This window comes from Arachis hypogaea, chromosome 10 (genome assembly GCF_003086295.3).
Source record: "Arachis hypogaea cultivar Tifrunner chromosome 10, arahy.Tifrunner.gnm2.J5K5, whole genome shotgun sequence".
Classification (NCBI taxonomy): Eukaryota; Viridiplantae; Streptophyta; class Magnoliopsida; order Fabales; family Fabaceae; genus Arachis; species Arachis hypogaea.
The window spans coordinates 108608958-108636564 of NC_092045.1; the positions used below are offsets into that span (position 1 = coordinate 108608958).

The 27607-nt window shown below is 33.6% G+C and overlaps 2 protein-coding genes across 4 annotated transcripts; one reads left to right on the plus strand and one right to left on the minus strand.

Annotated features, from left to right (window-relative positions):
• The first annotated feature begins 3557 nt into the window (after positions 1-3557).
• Positions 3558-4490, plus strand: LOC112717919 (uncharacterized). The gene has a single exon (XM_025769842.1). The coding sequence runs from the start codon at positions 3558-3560 to the stop codon at positions 4488-4490; it is 933 nt and encodes a 310-aa protein (XP_025625627.1).
• A 14859-nt stretch (positions 4491-19349) lies between these two features.
• LOC112716403 (polypyrimidine tract-binding protein homolog 1) lies at positions 19350-24433 on the minus strand. Of its 3 annotated transcripts, none has more exons than XR_011866905.1 (10): positions 23909-24433; positions 23047-23256; positions 22800-22862; positions 22654-22727; positions 22451-22546; positions 21199-21256; positions 21008-21112; positions 20833-20914; positions 20206-20441; positions 19350-20071 (listed from the first exon to the last, which is right to left on the minus strand). XR_011866905.1 is itself a non-coding variant. In XM_025768310.3 (10 exons), the coding sequence occupies exons 1-10, from the start codon at positions 24089-24091 to the stop codon at positions 20052-20054; spliced, it is 957 nt and encodes a 318-aa protein (XP_025624095.1). In that variant the 5' UTR covers positions 24092-24433; the 3' UTR covers positions 19350-20051. The 3 variants fall into 3 exon arrangements, 2 of the variants coding, with proteins under 2 accessions (XP_025624095.1, XP_025624094.1); XM_025768310.3 differs by having other exon boundaries at positions 20376-20441; XM_025768309.3 differs by having other exon boundaries at positions 20329-20441.
• Positions 24434-27607: the final 3174 nt, after the last annotated feature.

A 27607-nucleotide genomic window follows, 5' to 3' on the forward strand; every position in this document is an offset into this window, starting at 1 on the left:
TAACTTCTAAGAAATTTAAAATAATTGAATCAGTCCGTGCGTTTTATTTGGAAAAGAAGATAAATATCTGATTTTTTTTCTTTGTCTTATATATATATATATATATAGAGGTGTGTGTGTGTGATTAAAATTCATATATCTCTTAAGTATATATTATTGTTTTTGAAGGGGTATTCTTGTCCATATAGACTTAAATTCTATATATTAATTATATTTTATATACTGACATTCAATTACATATAATTGCATAAAAAAATTACATTTTAATTGTTTAGAAGAATAAATTTAACTAAATACTATAAGAAAATGTGTATACACTATATAGTATATAAGAGTACATTATTCTTCCTAAAATTTGCAAAGAACGTGTATGTTTGGCTAAAATGAAAGCAAAGTTGCTTAGACATTAAAAAGAAACATGTGGTGTGGTATATGAAATTATGAATAGAATATCCACACATGCAGGGTGTAGACCACAATGCATATTGTTAGGTATACCGTACCATATCCATGCCATTACACACGTATATCTATAAAAATGAAGGCAATAAATTAAATTTCATGGTGTCCTAGCCATTGCATTAATAGATATATCCTTATTTCTCTTTGGCAAAGTTTACACACAGAATATGATCCAATATGAAATATGTAAATATTTAAATTTAAAATTTTTATAAGACACGAGGATACGATATATATATAAAATATAAAATAATTTTTAGATAAATTATAATGATATTTTAGTATTTGATTGATGTTAAAATATAAATTAAATTTTTAATTATTTTTAATATATTTTTTTAATTATATAAAGTATTTAAAATATATTTTTTTAATAATTAATAATATATACTATTTCTAAACTCATTTTAAAAATATATATTAAAAATAAGACTGAATATACTGATATATTGGGATATTTAGGTGTGTCTAAAAAAAAATTTTTTATTTTTTATTAAGACACAGTTGGACACAAAAAATAGACATGTCTGACGAATATCATCAATGTATTATCGTGTCTAAAATATATCTGATACAGAGACAACAAATCAAAAAAATGTTCGTACTTCATAGGACAAAGTTGTCTTCATGATTTTTTTTATAAGATATATATTTTATTAATCGGATCGCATTGAATCACGATAATATATAATATAGTAATTAACATATATCAAATTTTATTAAAATCAGATATCAACAAATCTGTAGTTGAAAAATACTTAGTTTATTACACAACAATAATAATTATAATAATAAATGTATTACGTTAATTTTTAAATATATAAAATTAAAATAATAGATCATTTTGAATTGACGTAAAAATTTTCTATAAATGACTAAAACATATAAACTTATGATACAACAATTTGTTATACCTTTTGTAAATTTATATAAAATCAACTTAAGACTTTTGATTTGTTATATATATATAACTTATTGATGTCCATTTTCTATGAAATTTGACATATATATATGATCTTCATTCTGGTTAAGTTATTGTGATTCAATAATTGGATAAAAAAAATCTACATCTTATAAAGAGTTATAAATGATATAATTTTGCTTAAATTAACACTATCATTTGATCTAACTCTTTAAAATATGTGTATATAGATATTTGAATTTTATTAAGGTAGACAAACGTGACTAGAAGTTCAAATCGTCGGCAGGGTTTCTATGGCAACATAAGAAATTTTAGAAATATGGGGTCAATTTCAGACAAGCTTAATTACGATACTTTTCCACATGGGAATGAAGAACAATGACTCTTAGCTTAGCCCTACCATGCACCTACACTCATCAATTTGCAATATACTTATCTTTCTTCATTTCAATTTGGGAACACATGGTTTTGTGGGAAATGTACAATATTGAAAATTTCAAAACAATTTTTTTCTACAATAAATATTTTTATTGAAATGTCAAAGTAGCAAATATAGGTTTAATTATTCTCTATTTGTTAGTTTTATAGTTTTATTAAATTCCTATAATTTTTTTCTTTTTAATTGGGTCTATATATTGCTTTTAATTTTATAATTCGGTTATTTTCATGTCAAAAATATTAAAATTAACAGAATATTTCTCTTAAAAATATGTAGTTAAAGATCTAATTAGGTTCTTAATTGTAAATACTTTTTGATCCGTCCTCTTCAAATCGGACTAAACCAACGACTCCGAAATCAAAATCAACAAAGCAAGATAACTTCCCCGCAGATCTCTCCAACCAAGTTACCACAACTCCAACAGCCGAAATAATATCAAGCATGACTTTGTCAAACTTAACGGAAATTCAAATAACCGTCCACAAGCTAATAATATATATACAGGTGACTAGCCTAGTCACAGGTACGCAACTCATTCCAATTCTACTCTGGACTCTCTTAAACTCATACTTACTTGAGCGTTGGAGTCCCTTTGCAGGTACCCAACGCCGCCTCCCCACAAGAAAATGACGTTCCATCCCCTTTACACCAAGGAAAGGTAATTCAAGTATCAACAGAACAAGCTATATCTCAGAGATAAATTTCACACAGGAACATTTGGCGCCCACCGTGGGCCCCACAATTTTTCTAACCCCATAGCACTTCACTCTATATATCTTTCATTCTTTTTTGCAGGCAACGGCGCATGGCAGATGAACACAGTCACGCTCCTTCAAGCACCAATCAAGCCGAAATCCTAGCAATCAATGAGGCCCTCAGGGCCAAAAACCAGAAAATGGCCGAATTCTTGTACCAGATGGAGCATGACCGTAGCAAAGGAGGAGAACACAAGAACACCGAAAATAGAAACAACAATGATGAACATACATCGAAAACTAAACATACCATCCCCAAAACCACAAAAACAATCACCAAAAGAACCAACCCCTTCACAAAGGAAGTCATGAGCTTCGAAATGCCCAAAAATTTCACCCTGCCTTCGACTCTAAAACCCTACCAAGGAATAGGAGACCCAAACGTCCATGTCACTAAATTCCATGCCATGGTGTTTATGAACAAAGAATCTGACCTAATTTTATGTTGCACTTTCCCAACCTTTCTAGACGAAGCTGCCTTAATTTGGTTCTCCAACCTCCCCGAAGGTTCCATCTCAAACTTTGATGAGCTGGCCAACCAGTTTGTCAATCATTTCGCCGCGTCTAAAATATACGTCCACAACTTTGACTATCTGAGCACCATCAAGCAAGGGCCGAATGAAAGCCTGAAAGATTACATGACCAGGTTCGTGGAAGTGACCAATGAAATACCCAACCTGAACCCTGAAGTCCATCTCCACGCCCTCAAAAGCGATCTCCATCCAGGGAAATCCCAAGAGTCCATAGTCATAGCAAAGCCAAAGACTCTGGCCGAGTTCCGAGAAAAAGCAACAACCCAGATCAAAATTGAGGAATTTCGAGCACTGTTAAGAGCAAAAAAATCTACCTCAAACAGAGAGGAGGAAAGGCGAAACAGACAATCAAACAGCAGAACGGACCAGAGATCGTTCAGACTAACACCTGAATTCGACAGTTACACCCCCTTAATACAAAAAGGGAGGACATTATAAAAGACATCATGCATTCAAAACTCATCAAACCCCCAAACAGGGCTGGTACATATCAAGACCAGCGATATGTGGACAAATCTAAATACTGCACTTTCCACCAGAAGTATGGCCACACCACAGACGACTGCGTAATAGCAAAAGATGTTCTTGAGAAACTAGCCCGACAAGGACTATTGGACAAGTATATCGACAGCCGCAGACGAAAGCGAAATACAGAAGACCTCGGCCAGCAATCCAAAACAACTGATAATTCTCGAGATAAAGGGAAAAAGGTAGATAGTGATATCAATCCACCACGCAGAATAATAAATTGGATTTCTTGTGGTTTTGCAGGTGGCGGATGCACAAACTCGGCAAGAAAAAGGTCATACCGAGCTATGATGACTATGACAAAGTCAACTCCATCCCAACCTATCAACAGCGACAAACCAGAGATTTCATTTGTCCCTAAAGACGATAAGGCAACTGATCGAAACCTGGACGACCCCATCGTCATCACAGCACAAGTCGGAGAGCCACTAGTAAAGAAGATCCTGATGGATCCAGGAAGCAGCACGGACGTGTTGTTCTATTCAACATTTCAAAAGATGAAACTGAGTGACAAGAGCCTCCAACCCTCATCCGGAGAACTGGTAGGCTTCTCAGGTGAGCGCGTCTCCATCCGAGGTTACATTTGGTTACAAACTACTTTTGGAGAGTATACTGACAATAAAACAATAGACATACAATACCTTGTCGTGGATTGCAAAAGCCCTTATAATATCATTTTGGGTAGACCTTCCTTGAATGCATTCAATGCTATTGTTTCTACCGTGCATTTGTGTGTTAAGTTCCTTTCACAGGATAATAAAGTCGTAACTATCCATGGAGACCAGAAGGAAGCCAGGCAGTACTATAACGCCAGCCTGAAGAACGAACAAGCAAAACAATCCAAGCAATAGTATGTCCAGACAGTATATAATTCGGAACAATTATCCCCCTGGGCGAGCTGGACCCAAGGACCAACCATCAGGAACGGCCAATGCCAACCGACGACCTTACAAAAATTCAGCTAACAAGCGAAGAAACAAAGTATACATACATCGGCAACCCACTAAAAAATGAAGAACATGATCAATTAGCTGAGCTACTAAGACAAAATGTCGACCTGTTCGCATGGACCCCGGCAGACATACCAGGGATAGACCCCAACGTCATCTGTCACAAGCTAGCTATCAATCCATCGATCCGACCTATAGCTCAAAATAATAGACACCTCGGCACAGACAAGAGAGCAGCCTCCCTGGAAGAAACCCAAAAATTACTCAACGATGGCTTCATCAAAGAGCTCAGATACTCCACCTGGTTAGCCAACGTGGTAATGGTAAAAAAGAACAATGGTAAGTGGAGGATGTGTGTGGACTATACAGACCTTAACAAGGCCTGCCCTAAGGACGCGTACCCCCTCCTTTGCATTAATAAACTTGTTGATAGTTCTTCGGGTTTTCAATGTTTAAGTTTCATGGATGCCTATTCTGGCTATAACCAAATACTAATGCATGAGGGTGACCAGGATAAAACTGCTTTTATCACTGACATTGGTAATTTTTGCTATATGATTATGCTGTTTGGACTAAAAAATGCAGGTGCTACTGATCAAAGACTTATGGACAAAATTTTCACAAACCAAATTGGCCAAAACATAGAAGTCTATATTAACAACATGGTAGTGAAATCCACACATACGGCAGAACACGTCAATGATTTAAAAGAAACATTCCAGCAACTCCGAAGATACAACATGAAGCTCAGACCAGAAAAATGCGCTTTCAGAGTTCAAAGCAGCAAATTCCTCGGCTTCATACTAACTTGCCGAGGTATAGAAGCCAACCCCGAAAAATGCCAAGCAATCCTAAACATGAGAAGCCCACAGACAATAAAGGAAGTCCAACAGTTAACTGACCGACTCGCAGCACTGGCCAGATTCTTACCCCACATAGCTCACCTATCACACTATTTCTTCAAGACTCTCAGGAAACAACAAAAGTTCAAGTGGACCAAAGACTGCGAGGAAGCCTTCGCTGAGCTCAAAACCATACTATTAGAACCGCCAATCCTTTGAACACCAGAGGTTAGTAAACCACTTTCTCTCTATTTATCTGTTACTAATCATGCTGTTAGCTCTGCCCTAGTAACAGAAACAGGAAAGCAACAACACCCAGTATATTTCGTTAGCAGATCCCTTCAGAACGCTGAGGTCCGATACCCGAAGCTAGAAAAACTAGCTCTGGCTCTTGTAACAACAGCCATATGATTGAGGCACTACTTCCAAAGCCATACCATTGTGGTTAGAACCGAATAACCATTAAGACAGATAGTGACAAAACCTAAACTAGCAGGAAGATTAATCAAATGATCAATCAAATTATCAGAATATGACATCCAATACCAGTTCCGAAGGGCCATCAAATCACAATCACTGACCAACTTCATTGCAGAACTCACGTTAGAAGAAAAAGATCCTAATAGCAACACATGGACACTATACGTCGACGGAGCATCAAACAGTAAGGGTTCTAGAGCGGGAATACTACTTGAAGACGAACAAGGAACAACATTAGAACAATCCCTACAATTCACTTTCCGTGCAAGCAATAACCAGACAGAATACGAAGCACTAATAGCAGGACTACGGCTAGCCCGCACGATAGGCATATCACAGCTAAATGTCAAATGTGACTCCTTGCTTGTCGTACAATAGGTAACAGGTAACTTCCAGGTAAAGGATCCACTTTTAGAAAAGTACATCACTATCATCAAAAGCCTTATTAATGGATTTCAGGAATTTAATATATCCCACATACCTCGGGAACAAAATGATAAAGCAGATGTCCTCTCAAAATTAGCCACCACAAGAAATTTAAACAAGGCACCAATATTATCTCAACTAACACTTGACGAACCAAGTATTATGCTAACAACAATTTTAAGTATCTCACAGGAAGAAGACTGGCGGACGCCCTTAATACACTACCTACAAACAGGTCAAGTCCCTGAGAACATCCAAAATAAACGAAAATTCAGAAGGAGGGCAAGTTTCTACACACTACCGGTGACGAGCTATATAAGAGAGGCTTCACAAGACCTCTCCTAAAATGCTTAAACATAACAGAATCCAAACTGGCAATGGATGAAGTCCACGAAGGCGTTTGCGGGACACATATAGGAGGACGAAGCTTAGCCGCAAAAATCCTCCGAGCATGCTACTTTTGGCAGACGTTACAACAAGATTGCACACACAAAGTTAAGCATGCGATCACTGCCAACAGCACGCCCCAGTCATCCATAATCCAGCCGAGCAGTTGCACGCTTCCAAGGTGAGCTGGCCGTTCAACAAATGGGGGCTAGACATCCTCAGAACATTTCCACCCGCTCCAGGCCAGGTTAAATTTCTTATTGTCGCCATTGATTATTTTACAAAATGGATAGAGGCAATACTATTGGCAAAAATAACTTCCGAAAAGATGATTTCTTTTGTATGGAAAAACATACTATGCCAATTCGGTATTCCTCAATCCATTATTACTAATAACAGTAGACAATTTATAGATCAAAAGTTCACAAACTTCTTACAAAATTTCAAAATAGTTCAATAGTTCTCCTCTGTTGAACATCCACAAACTAATGGCTTAGCCGAGGCTGCCAATAAGATACTTTTACAGGGCCTTAAAAAGAAGCTCGAAGACTCCAAAGGAGAGTGGGCCGAGCTTATCCCTGAAGTACTATGGAGCTATAACATAACAAAACAATTATCAACAAAGAAAACCCCCCTTCAGACTAGTATACGGATGCGATGCCATGTTACCTATTGAGATCTCTTTACAAAATCCCAGAAATACAAACGTCAGCGAAAGCGACAACATCGAAAATAGAAGAATCGAGCTCGACCTCGTTGAGAAAAATCGAAACAAGTCAGCACTAAAACAACTAGCAGCTAAACGAGCTATAGCTCGGAAATACAACAAGAAACTCAAACCAAGGATACTATCAGAAGGCGACCTCGTCCTCAGAAGAATAGAGGACGTACGACGACCACCAGGACATGGAAAGCTAAGTGCAAACTGGGAAGGACTATTTCGAGTACTTAAAGTTATCGGTAAAGGAGCCTACAAACTACAAAAACTTGATGGAACTATCCTACCAAACAGTTGAAACATATCTTCTTTATGAATTTATTTCAGTTAGTCTATAAGTCGGGCACGGTAATGTAATCTTTTTCCTACTACCAGATTTTATCCTTAAGGAGGGTTTTGCTGGAGAGGTTTTAATGAGGCACACCACCCTGCACTTCTTTCATTCATCATATTCAAATACAAATAGCTACTATTATCAACATTCTATCTCATACTTCACTCAACAGAACAATACTAAAATCCGAAGTATTCAAACAAGCATTCTTCACAAAAAACAAACATGTAACAGAAACATGCAACACAATACTAATATTATAAAATTTGTTCGGCTAAAAGTCAACAGTTCATAACAAACTTATCAAACAAAGCCAAAACGGCCATATGTTCAGAAATTTCAAAAGTACAAACCTAAAGTTACTATAAGCTAAACATCAGGATTTTCATCCTCACCCTCAACACCATCATCGTCATCAACCAACTCATTGCCAACAACTACTTTGCAAGGATCCATCGCTGACAAATCCACAGCAGGCGCCAGAAGTTTTGCCTGCTCAACCGCTCTCTCAAAGCCAGCAGCGAATATTTCAAGCCCATGGTCCTCCTTCTCAGTCTCGAGCTGCTTCTTCTCAGCAGCAAGGACAATCAGCCTAGCCTCTAGAGCAGTTTTTTCTTTGCGAACTTTTTTTCCAGCATCCTCGGCAGCTGTCAATTTCCCTTGCAAAAAATCCACCTAATCCAGAGCAGTGCGAAGCTTATTTCCCTTCTCCAAATTATCTTGCATCAGCTGGTCAACCGACGCCTTATCAAATGAATCCCTCGCATGCTTAAGCTTCTGTATTCGGCCGATCGACATCAGCCGAGCCCCTATCACCTGAAACAGCCAACAAGATGAATCACACAGACACCAACTAACACCCCTAAAACAAGATGAATACAGATATTTTATCTGAAGATACTGACAAACACCTATATCACCAACTTCCTAAACAAGCTTGACATCAGTAGGGTTTTGGCAATATTCATTAGCCACCATACTCAACGAGAAGTGCTCACCCCAAAGAGAGGTCAAGTCCTGCTCCCCCTATACCCATGGAGATTCCTCTAGTTCTCAGTAAACCTTTTTACTTGTTCTAAATCGACCTCCTTCCCACCGAACTTATCCTCGGCCGCCCCCAAAACCTTTTCTTTTTTACCTAACCTTTTTCTCTTATAGCTCACCTTCTTGGCAGGTGACGGCTGATCCACCGCTGCCCCTTTCTCAGCCACAGTATGACTACTCGAACCCTGCCGCTCCACATTCTTTGTTCGTAAAAATGCTCTCAAACTGTTCGAAGTCACCTTCGGAGCTTTTTCAACTATAGAAGAAACAGAATACAAATTAAGTCAACAATCAACCAACATGATATACAACAAAACAAAATAACAACTTACCAATATAACTCAACAATGCATCACTATCAGATTCCAACTCCAGAATTTCCACAACAGATAACAAACTTGAAGAAGATATATTGTTAACCAAAAACTCTACCAACATCTCATTTTCATATTCCATCCTCTCCAACCCAATAATTTGCCTAGGTCTCGGAGACCAAAACAAGGGAAACCTTTCTAACAAACTGTCATCTACATACCACGAAAACTCATCAATAGCAACAGATACTTTCACAAACATCGACTTAAAACCCTTGTACGACGACTTATATAGACTAAAAATAGAACGACCAGGAGCACTAGCCAAGTTTACCCAACCCCCTTTCCTCACACCCTTACATTGAAACAACGCAAAAAACACTTCTAACGAAGGAACCATATCAAGACAATACATCAACACCTGGAAAGCTCTAACAAAAGTCCACGAATTCGGATGCAATTGAGAAGGCGCACACTTTATTTGCATAAACCCCACATTCAAACTCGGAAAAAGAAAATTTCACGTCCAAATCAACAAAAACGAAACTGTACATAAAGAGATATTCAAACCCCTCCCTGCGATAGTACACACGATCAGAAGAACAACATGGCAAAAATACAAGCTTAATACCACTACCCTCCCTAACCCATGCAGAAGACGAACCCAACTGAGCCAAACTACGCTCGTCATAAAAAACGGAGGCATACCCTTTAACCGATTCTGCCACCCATGCAAAAGGATCTCTAGGATCCCATACCCACACCTCCTCAACAATTTTATCCTCATCATCAGTAACCCATTTCTTTCCTCGACCCCTAACGCCCCTACCCACAACACTTTTCCCTTTTTCCATTAGAAAAAGCAGACCAACAGTATACACATAAAAATCGAGATAAGAAAGAAAACCTAACCTTTCTTGCTCATCTTCACGATTAATTCGAAAAACTGAAAGCAAACTAAGGTCCAACCTCTTTCAAAGCCCACTATAGACACAACCCTTCGAAACCCCCAAAAAAATTAGAACCGTTCATCTAACATACACACTTAATGATCGTGGACAGAGAAAGGAAAATCGCCTCGATTCATGACACACATTAATTACAGAAATCCCATTAAATTCCCACTCTCTCTTTCCCAACACACATCAGAAACAAAATTCAAATTTACCGCGAAAACATATCAAAACCTTCAAAAATAAAAATCGAACTATAGAAATCTATCAAACCAATCCCGAGGTATACCCAAACAACATCTGGTCCATCAATACCTCGGTATCCCCATCAAACCCCGGTCACCGGCTTTTAAGAAACACTAATAAACAAGGGTGACCTTAGGGGCTTACACTGATTTTGATTTCCAACTACAACTCAGCATAAGCTCACCCTGTTTATAGCTCGGCTTCTCAAAACAGGTCGACCTTGGGGGCTATAATCCGTCCCCTTCAAATCGGACTAAACCAACGACTTCGGAATCAGAATCAGCGAAGCAAGATAACATCCCCGCAGGTCTCTCCAACCAAGCTACCACAACTCCAACAGCCGAAATAATAGCAAGCATGACTTTGTCAAACCTAACGAAAATTCAAATAACCGTCCACAAGCTAATATATATATATATATATACAAGTGACTAGCCGGTACGCAACTCATTCCAATTCTACTCTAAACTCTCTTACACTCATACTTACTTGAGCGTTGGAGTCTCTTTGTAGGTATCCAATGCCGCCTCCCCACAAAAAGACGACGTTCCACCCCCTTTACACCAAGGAAAGCTAGTTCAAATATCAACAGAACGAGCTATACCTCGGAGATCATTTTCACACAGGAACACTTTTAATTTGTAAAAAAATATTCAGTTAACTCTAATATTTTTATACTAGAAACGATCTCATTATAAAATTAAAAGCAGTATGAATCCAATTAAAAAAAAAATATAAAAATCTAATTACAAATTTAATAAAACTATAGAGACTAATAAAGTAATTAAACCACAAATATAACAAAATAAAATGTTATTGTAGTAACAAGTAGTTTTAATAATGGGATCTATAATATACCTCTTTTATGTCTAAAAATTATCATTTATAAGGTGAGATTAAATAAGCTTAATAATTCAACCTCAAAAACTAACTCTTGGATAAAAAGGAATATTTTACACTTATAAACTATCTAAATAAATCCTCAAATTTCTTTTTATAAATCTCTCAATTATATATACGTAGATCCACTAAGTTTTATTATTATACCTTTCTCCTTTTATTGTTTATAAGTTATTACCTAGGAAATACAGAGATTGACATAGATATACAGAATACAATATAATATAGAATATGTAGATACATAAATTTTAAATTCTTATAAGATATAAAAACAAAAAATATATATAAAATATAAATTATGTTTTAGATAAATTATAATGATATTTTAATATTTTATTGGTATTAAAATATAAATTAATTTTTTAAACTTTTTTAATATTTTTTAATTATATAAAATATTTTTTATTTTAATAATATATGTTAAGAATATAACTAGACATACTGATATTAATAATATTTAAATATATTTAAATGTATTTGACAAAACTTTTTTCATATTTTTATTAAAATATAATTAAATATAAAAAATATGTGTGAAACGAATATCAATAAATATTGTATTAAAAATATATCTAATACGTAGATATAATAGGAACGTAAAGTATCCGTGCTTTACATGTTATAACAATGGCATGCCTTGTAAAATAAATTAAGGTCGCTTAGCTTATACGTCCTTGTATTCACTTTGAACCAAAATCCATTTTTATACATCCCCACTCCGCCCACCGGCACTTGGCCGCATAACTATCCGAGCGGTGGTCCGCCGCTTGCCTTGGTGGCGTTTTGGCCAACAAGGTTGCAACTTGCAAAGACTAACCCTCACATGAATCCATCATTCATAATGGAAAACAATTTTGAGATTCTTTAAAAAGAAATAAAATTTGAGATTAAAAAAGTAGAACATGTGTAGTATTAAAAATTAAAGCGAAATTAGTATAACTATTAACCAAAATTAGTAGAGACGAGGATAAAAGTTGAATACACAGCTTCAAACTCAAACGAGGTGTATCCGCAGAAGATACGGAGAATAAGCATTAAAGAATTGCTCACCGTAGAGGAGAATCTTATGAACAACACTTGGTGGGGCTCCATATCTTTGGTCGAGTCTCATCAATGGTTTAATTGACATAAATTATATCAATAATTAATATTTCGAAGGCAATAAAAAATAGTATAAATAGTCTAAAATTATCTTATTTAGCATTCATTAATTATCACTAGAAAAATTATATAATTTTAGTTTTAATAAATATGTAATTACAGATATTATGTGTATAAAATTATAAATGTTATGTTATATAAGATAATTTTAGATATTATCTTTCTAATATTATTGAAATTATATTTATACTGCTTTTTAATAATTAAATATATATTTTTTATTTTTATATAAAAGTTAAATTTTGTGTACCTTTTGTTGTTCACTTGTAATATTAATCATTTTTTTTTATAGTAATAATTACCTAAGTGTAGGGACGGACGCCTCGCCCTAATTATTTTAAAAAAAATGAATAGTAATAAGTTATTAAGTACGATTTAGTTTTTTAAAAAATTTATTTAATATTTATTCTAATATAAATAAAAGTTCAGTCAAATCTAAATATTAATAATTTTTAATATCTAAAAAATAAGTAACAATATTAAAAAAAAATCTGAAAAGATATTATTGTTAATATTTTTTAATTAAATAAAATTTTTCAAATCTCATAAAGTGAAATTTTTTTTTCTTGTGAGCATTCTTCTTTATTTTATTTGGTATTAATTATTTCTGTTTCAACTACTATAATTGAGAGATATTTTTTAGTTATGAATATTATGAAGAATAACTCAAAAACAAAATGAAAGATAAATTTTTTACTAATTGTCTTTTAATTATATTGAAAAGAAAATTACTGAAAAATTTAACACAGATTCTATTATTGATGAATTTTATGATACAAAGAATCGATCACTTCGTTAATAAAAAATACATACATATTTTTTATACTTTAAAATGTATTCTTTATCGATATATTTTTATAATATATTTTACATTATATAATTTTTGGCATAATTTTTTAATCCCTGCCCAAGTGTACGTTAAAGTACAATATCATTGAATTTGCAATGCAATTCAGATTACAATTATAACATTAAATTATAAACCCAAATTTAAAATACAAATGTTAACTATCCAAAAAGTAATTTCTTATACCTCCTGTTGCTTAATTTAAAATTGAAAACGGAACATAAAGGGTGTAGATAACAGTGAAAGAAGTATATATTGCACAGGACACAAATGTGGATCGCGAGTGAAAGTGTGAAAGCCAAAGTCAATATCTGTGAGACAATGATGAAATTTTCATAAGAAAAAGGAACATGGATCCCATGACCAAGATTACCAATCCAACTACAGCTATAATTTATGTATTTTTTTTAAGGTTACTTAATTAAATGTCTTATGATTTCACTAATCTTGTAAAATTTGGTCTTTATAATTTTAAAATTTATAATTCAGTTGTGTCTATATTTTTATAATAAGTGATTTTATTACGATATGATGTCAAAACTTAATCTTATTCTAATAGGTAGAGAGATATAAATAGTTATATACTTAATATATCTTAGATTACACAAGCTTTTTTGGATTTGAAATATGGATTTTGTATATGGTTTTTGTCCCTTTTGTTTGTTTTATGTAAAACTCTTTTTTTAGGGTAATAATAATCCAACTCTCTAAATTTTTTAATCATAAAAATTTTGGTAAGATATTATAAAATTATGAAAAAGTATAAGGAACCAAAAGTTTATCAGCCAAAAACTAAACAAAATTACATTAATTTATATTAATAATTAATTAATTTTAATTTTTTTAAATTCAAAATTTAAAAAAATTTAAATTGATTAAGTAAACCTAATTAAAACCTATAAAAACCTTCCTCTTTTTTCTCACATTAACCTATCCACTTCCAACAATCACAAATTCAAAAATTATATAAAAGAACATCCATTTAATATGAAAAAGAAACATTCTGATACTTAGTAGAAGAAACATCAATATATATTAACTCGTAGAGATTTTTAATTCATCCAAAGGTATTTGGCTGGGTTTTAGCTGATATGCTTTTGGTTTCCTAGTTTTACTCTAAAATTATTTATTTCAATATTTTAAATTGGTAAATACTAGATATATATAACACAATGAGAAAAGAAAAAAAAATGTGAATAAAATCTAGAGAGTAAAATATACGTTTTATTCTTAACGTTTTTAATGTACTAATGAGAATATATAATACCTAATTACTTGACATAATCATCACATATTTGTTAGTAAATTATATAAAAAAAATTTAAAGGTATCTAAATTATTTTTATATAATAAAAATGATACATTTAAAAAATATTTTTATATAATTTATTAACAAATATATATTACTGACTATAATTTTTATTTTTAATAAAATACATTATTATATTAAATTGAGTCTCATAAACGTTAAGGAAACTAATACACTTTACCCGATCTAAACTATATCAATATACACCCAAAAAAAAAAAATCCTTTAAATCACAGAGCATCCAGCATCGGTTATGTCAACTTTGCTATCATGCCATAGTCATACATGCTACATACACACAACATTATAAAAGTCTCATAAAGCAACCCAGTAAAGAAAGTTTAAAAATCCAATTTCAGTTTTCACTCCAAAACACACAACAAAATTAGAACCATCAGCCCAAAAAAACAAACGCAAAAAAAACAAAAAATGAAAGAAAAAAAAAACAGCTTGATCAACACATTCTCACGTAATGCCGCCATTGGCCACCCTATTCTCAAAGAGAAAGTATAAGGAGTCAATAGAATATTTGTACAATGTGTATAATAGAGGTTTAAAGAGTATTAAAGATATAAACATTAGTGTTATCTTTTTTTATCAGTTGAAATTTTTGAAATAAGTGGTATCATGGCATAATATTAGAATTCTATATCTAAAAAATCAAGAGTTCAATTCTTAATAAATCCCAAAATTAATTTAAATTTAGTTTTATGACACCATTGGCTCCTAGCAGTTTTCGTAGTCTCTTTCAAGTGATTGATATTGAAGAGACATGTAATCAAGTCCTCTTTTTTTTTTTTTTTTTAACCTCTTAATCAAGTCCTTACTATTTAGCTACTAATTTTTTCTATCGATAATAATATTCTGTTTCTTTTAATGTCTTTAAACAACACATTCAATTTTAACATTTTTAAGAGTGTAGAAATCCAATTGCAAATTTTTAAATTTAGGAGCCTAATTACAATTAAATAAAATAATAGGAGAACTTGTAAATTAGTTTAATCTAGATAGTTTGTTTTGGGCTTAAATCACGGGGGTCGTCATCACTAGGTCAAGATACTTTCTCATTTTAGAATTCAAAATTAATAAAGTTGATCGTTACTGTTTTTCTCTCAATTATTAGTGGGTTAAGTTCATCACCATATATATATACTAACAGCCAAGTGTATTTGCACAATCACTCAAAGACACCATTAATTATTGAGTTTTGAAGATGATGTGGTTGTCAAATTAGTATTATCGCTTATTTTTCTTGCTTGACAGAGTATTATACTTTTATCATTGGATATTAGGCGTGAAACACTTAATCAATTCTCCTATGTAAGATTTAGGGATGGCAAAAATCCCCAGCGGGGCGGGTATCTGCGGGGATTTACCCGTCACGGGGCGGATATGGGGACGATTTTGTACCCGCGGGGATGGGGGACGGGGCCCCGTATATTAAACGGGGCGGGGGCGGGGATAGAGGTCCCCGCCCCGTGGAGACCCGTTTAAACCCCGTTTATGTAAAAAGACTAGAATACCCCATTTGTGTGTATTGTGATTTTGTTAAGTATAATTTATATGATTATAATTAAGCATTTGTTATCATCTTCATTATCTTTGTTTGCTTTTTCTGTTATAATTATTATGATTTGGTTAAGCATTTGTTATAATTATTTTGAAATTTTTATTATTTTACTTTGATTTTGAATTTTTGGTTAAGTATTTGAGTGCTATACATGTAATTCATAATATTAAAGTAGATATTGATGTAAGTAAAATACTAAATTATATACAATACACTATTTTTTTAATTTTTTTCTAATTTTTTTTCAATTTTTATTATTTTTTATAAAAATCCGCGGATATCCACGGAGACCCGGATCCCCGGCGGATACGGGGCCCCCGTTACCCGTCGCGGGGACGGGGCGGGGATGGGGACGGATAATGGAGGCGGGGGCGGGGGGCAGGGGGCATGTCCCCGCCCCCATGGGGACCCGTTGCCATCCCTAGTAAGATTCATTTCGCATGTTGTGGTGGATTAATTCTCAGTCTTCTTTTGAATATTTTTTTTTTTCTTGTTCATATAAACAACTTGTTATTATTTGAATATCACAATCACATTATCTCAATTTCCCAATAATCATTACGAAAAGGAAAAAAGAAAAAGAACTTGCATTGTGTGCAGTGCTTTCATTTAAACCCACCTAATCATGTGTCTCATACAATTAGTTTTTTTTTTTGTTTTAAAATTATTCTTTTTCTTATATTAATTTTAAATTATAGGATAAAGTATATTTTTATCCTTAAAATTTATCTAAAATTTTAAAATACTTCTAAATTTTATTTCTATTTGTATCACAAATTTTTTATTTACATCAAATGTATATATTATAAAATCTAATTTTTTAAGAATTTATGATAAATTCAGCAACAATTTCATAAGAATGGCTCTAAATTATCGAGTGTTATTATTAAATTAGTCTCAAACTTTTTTAAAATTTAGCCAAAATTATATTTAATACAAACAAAAAATTTCTAAAAGAAAACAAAATTTAGAAATATTTTAAAAAATTTTAATACATTTTTAGTGTGAAAAATATACTTTATCTTATATTTTAATTGGTTTGAGAAACCTGTTTGGGTAATATATGAATAAATAAGTTGAAATTAAGTTGTCCCCACTTTTTTTTTGGTTTTTCTTTATCATCAATTTGCCATGACTAACGAGTCTTCGATTCCACATTATGTATTAGCCAGTAAAAGAGAGGACGATGAACAGTTTAATGTGTGGGGTTGCGTTCAAATTGCCTAACCTAGCATGCATGCTAAGGTATTTATTTATGGAGCAATGATAGCTGAACTGACGAAAATGAATTTGTTACCATTTTATAGAGAGGGTAGTAGTTGAATGTAATATTTAAAAACCGTTAGATGATTTGATAAGTTTGATTAAATTATCATTTAACAGTTTTTAACTAACTTTATATAAAAATAACTGTATGTGAGTGTTCACGAGTAAGATCATATATTTGTTTCTCTCTGTATTTTATTTTAATGTTTTTGTACAATTAAAAAAATTAATTTAAGAAAGAAAGAATATAAAAGAAAATTAAAAATTAATAAATATAAAAATAATATTTAATTGAATATTTTAGATTACATATAAATTAGGAAATATAATATATAGTTCTGTAATATATTAAAAGAAACATAATATATAACAAAAAGCAGTTTAGTCTCGTGGTAGCCAATTTTTTTATTATTTTTTACTATATCTTTTAATTCGACAGACTAAAGACTAATTTGCAGTGGATCTGACATCCATTTAAGAAGTTATCGCTGGCTTATGAGTTGCCATACATAAAGTGATATACAAACCCCCAACATTTATTTAAATAAACGAGTGAATTGAACACTCAACTAACTTAAATTGGTTTTAGTGATAGTCAAATTGCTCTCTATTCCTCTGTTTGTTTCCAAAGTATCAACACATAGAGCTGCAAGTTGATGCCATAAATGACTTGAAAGTTGAAACTGTCAAAGAATTTGATAAATAGGTATTGGACTATTGGTCCATGACACATAACTATAAAGGAGTTATTGCGGTACCTCCTATTGTAGTTGAAAATTTGCCACATATTTCATGAACTAAAATGAATTCTTAAAATTTAAAAAACTTAAGGACGAATCTTAAACCACCATATAAAGAAGGGTATGTAACAATTTCCAAATATAAATGTTCACTACTCAGTGAGGTTTATAAGCACATAACATGGAAGCTAAAAAGGAAAATTAAAAGAAATAGAAGAACATTGCGGGGCATGATATGAAGGGCATCCTTCGATGCCGTAGACAAAGGAAATAGCCCTAATTAATGGATGCTGAGACATCCAACTGCAATTTGGCCTTTGATTTGTTATTTCTTGAAAAGATTTTCCAGGTTCGGTCTTTATCTAAAACTGAATTCGTTTGTGTTCACAGCTAAAAAGGACATGCAACTGCACATGCAATGTCAAATATCAAAACAAAATATCGACACTTTTTCCTAATATGCCCAAGCATATTTCATAATTGATATTTAGGCCTCGCTTTATATTTTAACAACTTATTTTATAAGTATAAAAAAAGATTAACAAAATTAAGGATGCTATGGTAGCTATTTCTGTTATGGTAATGAAATATTGATTGAGTTGCTACCAGATGTTTGGAAAATCAAGGAGTTAAATTCAACCAAGAAAAATGAGTTCAATTCATCTCTGGTTTGTTATCAGATAGTATCATTAGAAGCAGGGCAGTGGGAGTGGTGATCGAGTGCTATTGCAGGGTGTAGTGAAGTCGAGAGGGAGGTTGTGGCAGCAACGGCTACTGCAGAAGAGGAGTGGTGGACAATGTGACTGGAGCAATCACTGGTAATGACGGAGGAAGAGGACTGAGGTCTGCTGGCAAGGTCAATCAAATCAGGAGACGCAGGGAAGGGTGGGTGTGGGTGTCGACGTAGGGGTGGTGGCCGGTGCTGGTGGCCGGTGCTGGTGGCCGGTGCATTTACACCTTTACAAAGGATCCTAAAACAAAATGACCATCAGATTGATTTTTGTACTCCCTTCAAAGTTTCATCTTTTAAAATTGTATGGGTAACCAAATTTAATCTTCCTCACCCCATACCTCTTTCTCTCAATTGTTTTGTTAAATCTAATCTTCTACCATTTAACATTTTCTCAGGTGTTTTCTCTTGGTCCATTTAAAAAGTGTCCAGTGAAATATCACATTTGACAAAACAATAATTGAGAAGATCCATTCTGGATGAGAGATGAGAATAAGTTTAACCAAAAAGTGAATTGTAAATAAGTGGCCTGTGCACAAGTTTTCCACAAATGCATAGTTTACATTGTTTAGGGCAGATGCAGCATACAGAAAGAGAACAAAAAAGCCCAGCAAGCAGTAAGTATTATACTCGGCAAAGCGTGGATAAATAGGAGGCATTATCAGACACTGAAATTACAGTTGAGACAGAATTATGAGATTCAACTAGAGATGTTAAAGGGGAAAACTTTTCTATCAGAGTGCAACGGATTCTCACTCGGCTAAATTATAATCAACTAAAGTAAGGTTGATGAGCAGGAGGTGATGCACCAGCAATTGGGCTGGCTTGCATAAGAGGCGACGAAGCAGGAACTGAAGGTGAAGCACCACCGGGTTGCAAATTCACATTCAATGGAATCCCAGGCTGAGTGATTCCCATGGAACTTGCATTATGAACAAGCGGATTGCTCTGAGCAATAGGTGAGGATGCGGCAGCAGTAGGATAAGCAGGAGTTGGAGGAGCTGCATAGGTATGACTGGGATACGTACCGGGTGCAGATACATAGCTCGGCGTAGCTGTCTGCTGGGCTGGATCCCAAGATAGCATTTGTCCTCCGAGAACTTGACCTTGTAATGCAGGGGCAGTACCAGGATACATAGGACCAGCCTGAGGATTCTGCCAAGGTACTGCAGGAACTTGTGGCACTGTATAGTCTCTACTTTTGTCGCTGAAGGCCTAAAACCAAAAAACAATAAATTAATCTTTATTTAATACTAACATCAGATTCAGTGATACTGATAGTCATTCAAAATTTCAAACATTAAAAATAAAATAGCTATGAAAGGTCAATCAAGTTTTGAGAAGCATACACTTCAGAACCATTTCTGATCAAGAAAATGTCCACATTTCTTCTAAGATTATCTTTATCTTTAATCCCCCCATTTTCTCATATTCTCCCCTCATGAACATAACTCTAAACACATTTTTTATACCTTCACATTGAGATCAGTATGACGAGAGTATGTTAGATGAAGCTTACAATAGCCACCATCATATATGCAATGCCCCTCCAAAGCTTCCTTGGCCGTTGCCGCTGTTGTGACATCTGAAAAACCAAAGGTCAGGCATGGTGAATACACATTAGGTTATCTCTTAATCCATAAGGTTGAAAAGCTCTGATGTTGCAACATTCATGGGTTTTCAACAATCTGATAAGTAACTACCAAAAACAAAAAGGCCTAAAATGCTAATCTCTAGGATTTTGGAGAAGCTTCTGGAAATTTGTATTTTTTTCAATAATAATAATAATAACCATAACCATTTTGTATAATTGAGTTTGATTCAAGCCTATCGAGCTGTTATTCATATGTTGAACATGGCATGTAAAAGGACCCTAATTCTACAAGACAGCCAGAGTAAAACAGAAAGAGTGATAACATAAGAGAAATACAACAAAAGACTGTATAACAAAAAACAGAGGAAAAAAGGATAAATACCAGGATATTGAATTAGTGCCTGAGTTTGGCCATTCTTTTCGAAGATAGCAATTTTCTGCACAGTACCAAATGCAGAGAACACCTGCAGCAGATATGCCAGAAGCATTGAGCATAAATCAAATACAAATCTGAAAACAAAACAAAAAATGAGAAATGTGAAATACCAAATTCTAACCGTGTGAAGGACATCTACAGTGACAGCATACTGCATATTTTCAATTGAAGCCAAAAGCACGTTACTCTCGGGTTCTATCTTCTTCCCATCAGGACCTACAACAGGCTGAAGATGATAAATTGTTAACACACTAAAACAACACAAAACACATTATTTACGGTAAAAGGAGGGGATGGGGGATTACAACATACCTGTAATGCCCCATCTATGGCAGTATGATTAACAGGAAGCATGGGATTTGTGTAGTCCCTACAAAGACAAATAATAATAATAACAACAACAACAACAATAACAACAATAATAACCAAGCATTGACATTAGACTAAACCTAATAAAACATTTAGAAAATGGAAATTTAATTGCCCATGATCAAACGATGTCATGCATGAATTAAAGCTTAAAAAGAATTGTGTTGAACATTTCTTTAATCATAGACTACGAAAGATGACCATCAAGAAAGCACAAGAGAGATCAGACAACCTGTTAATTCTAATTCTGAAAATGGAAGGATAGTAAAAATAGAAGATGCTACTTCGGATCTCAAGCTTACAGGATTATTCAAATTTATGGTTCACTAACAATTATTCAGTTTTGCAGTCACCCAGATCAAATTTTATCAACATAGTTGCCCTCCAAGCTGCAAGAATAATAAAAAAATTCAAACATATGGATTCAATGAAGAGGAATCACAGATGTTTCATTTCTTAATTCATTTTTTCCAGAATCCAGAATGTACTGTGTATCATAAAACCAGGATTTAAACACACTTTTATTTTGTCAAGGATTTAAACTTTTGAAACACCATTAAAGAAGAACTCTGCTTTCAACTGATTAAAGAACTAAGTTAAACTGGAGGTTATATATTACTGTAAGACAGTAAATCAAATAAAGGCAGTTGTGCATTCTTGGCATCAAAATTGTTACCAAAGATGGAGAGGCCATGAAAATACTGTCAATATATTTTTGTCAAATAATAATAATAACAATGTCATTATATATTACTCTCCAGTCCACTTTCTGATGTGATCAAACAAATTATCCACAGTCCACACTGCAGAAAGTTTAGCTAGTGGAATCAATGGCTTCAGAGAGAAAAATAGTAATTTCATAATTAAGATAAGAATTCCATTTTAATATTCAGAAAAAGATCAAGAAAACTACTTAGGGGTCATCAGAACACAACTATAATTTACCTATAAAGCTGTACAGACATCTACATGAAAAAAATAACAAATATCAAATATCAATTAGCAGACAAGAGACACAATGATGGGTTTTATATGCAAGGGCTTTCACATTCTATCAGAGGTCACAGAGTACATATCTGCCCAACCCCAATAAAAAAAAGGATCCAAAAAAATAAATAAGTAAATAAAAGGAAAATGAAGTATAAACACCACAGAGGACCAATGTACGATAGTTGTCTTGAATCCCTATCCCTACCTGCTGCGATTAGATTGAAATTTGATATTGAGATCTCTGTGAGCTGAGTATGAGATACGCAAGTGACAAGCACCAACATGCTCTGGTAACAAGTATCTGGATAAAATGCATAAGAAAATCAACAATTTTATGATTCACCAACCTATCACCATTCCTGATTATGGGGTGAAGAAGAAAGCATGAAATTTAAAAGCGCTACTTGCCTAGGTATGCTTCTTCCATCCAGTGCGTTCCTAGCAGCAGCAGCAGTATCAGCATCAGTGTACTGAATCAGAGCCTGCAAACAGAAACACAGGGTTAATACTGGCAACGACACATCGAAAGAAGTGCGATTTACAAATTCGCCAACCTGAAAACCTGCAGTCTTTTCAAATGTAGCTATCTTGTGTACAAAGCCAAACGCAGAAAACACCTGTTCAAATAATAAAGAACTTGTTCACTCGTATATTTCTTTTCTTTATTTTTAGTTAAAAGAAAATACGATCATAGTAGGAGAGTATATGATCTGAAACCCTCCCAAACAATGAGATCAGAAGATGTGAAAAAGCGATAAGTAGTCCCAAAAGGATAAATAATAAGTTCAGAATGACACTTACCAAGTGAATAACATCAATGCTGACATCTCCAGCTTCCACCCCTTCAATCGTTACCAACAAGACATTACCAGGAACATCCCCAGGGCTTTTGTTGTTGACAATTTCATGTCTATTAGAATATTGAATGTAAACAGTTTTACCACGAACTTGAGCAGGCTCGGAAGATGAAGCATAATATGAAACCATTGAAATGGCTTGATTTAGATCCGCCTGAGAAAGCATTCATAATTGAGAGCTTAGAATCATGAGTAGGAAAAACAAAATGACCAAATCCAGGTGTCTTTGAATATTCATACACAAGAAATTTGTCAGTTGTCACAACACACAAATCTAATCAAGGTAAAAACACAAAGTAAGTAAAGGAAAGCTTAGCGAATTCCATGATCAATAGCAAAAACTAACTTCATTAGATGAGGAACTATCAAACTGTAAAAATTACCAACCCTTTGATTAACTTCCTTCATCTTCCAAATCTAAACATTTCTTCCTATCATATTTAAAATTCTTTATCAACAAATTTATTTACTCTTTTAATCTTCACAAAATAGTCTCTAGTCCAATCTCTTGAATACCTAGGAGCAATACTTCAAAACATCTACCACAGCAGTATCAGTTCTCATTGTTGTTATATTCCTTCTAATCTCAATTGAAGTTTTTCATGAAATTATAAAATATATCCGAATTATTATTTTTTTGTTATCGTCTGTCGTATCCTTACATTATTAAATATAGAAAAGAATAATAGCTTGCACCATCGGGTATCTATATCCTATCAAGCTCAAAATCTTAAGCAGACATGATTAAAACCCTAACCCTAAAAAAACCAGAGAATTGAATGCGGAGAAAGCAAAAAGGAGCTTACAAATTCGACAAAAGCCTGGTTGCGATTGGCGCCAACATTGCACTTAGTGTTAACGATCTTGCCGAAGGGTCTGCAAAGCTCAACGAGCTCGTCATCGGTGCACTCCCATGGAAGGTTGCGAAGGTGGAGAACCTTCGAAGGGGTTTGAGTGTACCGAAATTGGTGTTGTGTTGACGTGGACATTTCGACGGATTGAAATCCGAACGCAGTTTTTGGGGACGAGAGGGAGAGTTCTTCACTTTTTGGTGGTGTTTGGTCGAGAAAGTGTTCGGTGGATTTTCCGGGAATTTTTTTTTCTTTTTTCCGGGGGAGAGAGTGAGGGATTGGGAAAAGTTTTTGTGAGACCACAGATAGAAACGTTGCAGGGGATAATAGAGATTTGCTGCCACAGACGATGAATGATGATGATAGTGATTAGAAGGTCTCAGACTAAGGTTTGATTTGATAAAGTTTTTTGACGGAGTGATTGTGTTCGTTAGCAAATCAAAAATATCATCAACTTGTGAGTTTTTAGAAGACAAAAATATTTTTAAAAACTTTTAAAATTAATTTATATTTATTAAAATTAAAAATCATAATATAATTTTATATATTTAATAATTTTAAAATTTAATATTTACATTTTTTATTATAGTATTTTAAATTTTTAAAATTATCTTACTAAATATATTTGTTATTGTTTATGTTTATTAAAAATATTTTTAATTTAATTTATTAAATATAAATATTATAATTTTTAAAAATAAAAATTTTACTAAAACAAACTTCAGTAATTTGTTTTAAACTGTTTGATTGTATTATATCTTCAGTTATTTAATTTTTTATTTTATTTATATGCTTGATATTTATTTAACATATTTGGTTTTTATTATTTAGAATTTGACTATTAATTGTGTAAAAAATAAATTTAAATAAAAATTTTAAAATTTGACCACTAATTGTGTCAAAAAATTGAACTTATTATCGGATTTACCGGAAAAAAAAATTCGACGGTAAATTTGTGGGAACAAAATAGTTTAGTGCCAAGGTTATTGTAGAAAAATTTGCCAGTAACTATCATCAGATATTTGTAGCTTCAAAATCAAATTTCGACGCTAAATCCGCCACAAGTTACCGGCCAACAGCAAAATCCGACAATAAACAGTTACCAACGAGGTTTATATCGTCAGATTATTTTTCGTTTTTTTACCAGTAAATCTAACTATATTTATCATTTTTCTTGTAGTGAAAACAGTAAATGCATAAGGAGAATTTGAGATACTAGAAAAAGAAGGTACAACAACATTGATAAACTTGTAGATTCTACCATTTTTATACTCTTACAGCAAAATCTCATTAGTATGTTCACATTTAACTAAACAAATTATAGCATGAAACTCAAAATATACCTCATTATCTTCTTCAAATTTACATACACTAAGAAGATTCTTTGTAATTTCATATCTATTAAAAAAATATCTTTTAGAGTCAGAAGCATATAACGGCGAATAACCAATATTTAAAATTCTAAAACCTAATCCATTGCCAATTTGTACTAGATCAGGTCTTGAGTATTCTGAAGAACTTATAAAGGTTGATGAACTTGGGGTCACATGTTGTGAGGTTCCAGAATACCATAATGAATTTAATACAATAGATGATATTGTCATAAAAACAGTTGGATTATAAAAGAAAGAAAGAGGTGATGGTGAAGTGTTAGTATTAGGGTTTGAAATCTGAGATGCTATAGAGGAAGAGGAGGTAGAATTTGCATATGGAATAGAATGGATATTGTTTAAAGATTGGGAAAGAGGTGAAATATTTTTATTAAACCTGTTAAAACAATGCCATGCAATATGGTCATGGGAAGGAGGAGGAATGTTTTGATTAAACCTGTTAAAGCAGTGCCATGCAATGTGATCAAATCGCCCACAAACTTGGTACTAAGGTAGATTTTATGTGAAGAAAGATATGCATGCACGATTAACTCTGCCACCACAACCTTTTCTTGGAGTGAAACCTCTACTAGACTTTGATATTAAAGCAAATTAACTTTGTGTAAAATTAGCTTGCATGATAGAAGATTCAAATTTTTTGAACTATCATCAACTTCACAAAGACGGAATAATTTATTTTTAGAGTTTATTGTATGAATTAATGTTTGATATTCATCACTCAAACTTTTCAAGAAAGCATTTACATATTCTTCAAGAGTAAGAGGTGATCCCAAGACTGTCAATAAATCTATGATACTCTTGATTTTAGAAATGTAATCAGAAGCTGCCAATCCATGTTTCTTGTTGGTTTTGATTTGTGCCTTGAGATGTTTAACCTTATATTTGGTGGATTCAGCAAAATATTCTTCAATTTTGTTTTACATCTTATAATTGAAAGAGATTCCTACCATTTTTTTCTTAAATTAAGTGTCCATAGAAGCTAAGAACCAGGATTGTAGATTATAATCATCTTGTAACCATTGCTTGTAACGAGATGATTCTTGGCCAAGAAGTTGGTCTTCAGAATTAGCAAATCTTGGAAGAATTTGATCTTTGTAAAGATGATCCTCCAAGTTTTAACCTTGAATCGCAAATATGACTTATTGTTATCATGTTTTATGGTTGCGTTTACCAAGCTTATCACTGATGGAGTTGAATGGACTGGAATTAAATTGTGGTAGGAAAGAAAAACTATAAGTATAATGGTTATATCTAATCTACACCAGAATTTTTAGAATTAAAATTTGTTGAATTTTCAGATTTAAATTTGCAAATATCTCATCATGATTTTGTGAAATGAGAAACTCTTAATACCATATAGAAACTCTAATATGATTTTCTTAAGAAAGAAGTAACCAGTGCACAGTGAATAAAAGAAAAAGAAGATAATATACACAGAAAGGGAAACAATGAAAACTGAAGCTAGAGAATAGAATGAACACTGAAAATAAACATAATGTTTTGTGTATTAGTGAGTGAATTCAAATCACAAATAAAGACAGAGAATGTCCTATATATAACGCTCAAGTCAGTGTCCGTACGAAAGTGACCATTAGGGGTAGGGTAGGTGACGTACCTCTGAGGAGGGGTATGCTCTCCCTTATATAGTATGTGCTCGAGTGGGTCCCACATGAGCAGACGTTCTTTCCTGGAAGCTTCCTTCCAGCTGTTCAGGTGCTATGACCAGGAGGAGAAAAGAAGGGGTTTGCGGGTTGGAGGACCCGTCGGGTCGTTGCCTCGGTACTCGGACCTGACTCACTAATGGGTCGGGCTGGAACAATGCCCCAACATGCCAATCACGAAGCTAGACGGTGATTGGCGCGTTCGTGCCACTCGCTTCTTCCATGGTCGAGCTCTCTTTAAGGCAGGAATCCGTCAATGGAGACCGCGACCCCGTGCGCGTGTATTGCCCCTACTCGTTGCTTGGTGCGTCGCTTCAAACTTTGCACTGAGCATTTAATGCTCATTATGATTGATTTGAAAACTCAAGAAAAAATACTATTATGCCCCTGTCTTTTCGCGCTCCCTCTCTGGCGGTTACCATTCTGCCTCTCTCCAAAACTTCCTTTATTCTTCATTTCTCATTCATCACCACATTTGCTTCTATTTACTATTTTGTTCTCTGAATAACTCTCTGCGGGACTCTGTGCCCTCTTCTTTATTTGCTTCCTTCCTATTTCCTGCATATTTTCCTAGTAAGTGTTTCATGCTCCCTTTGCTATTT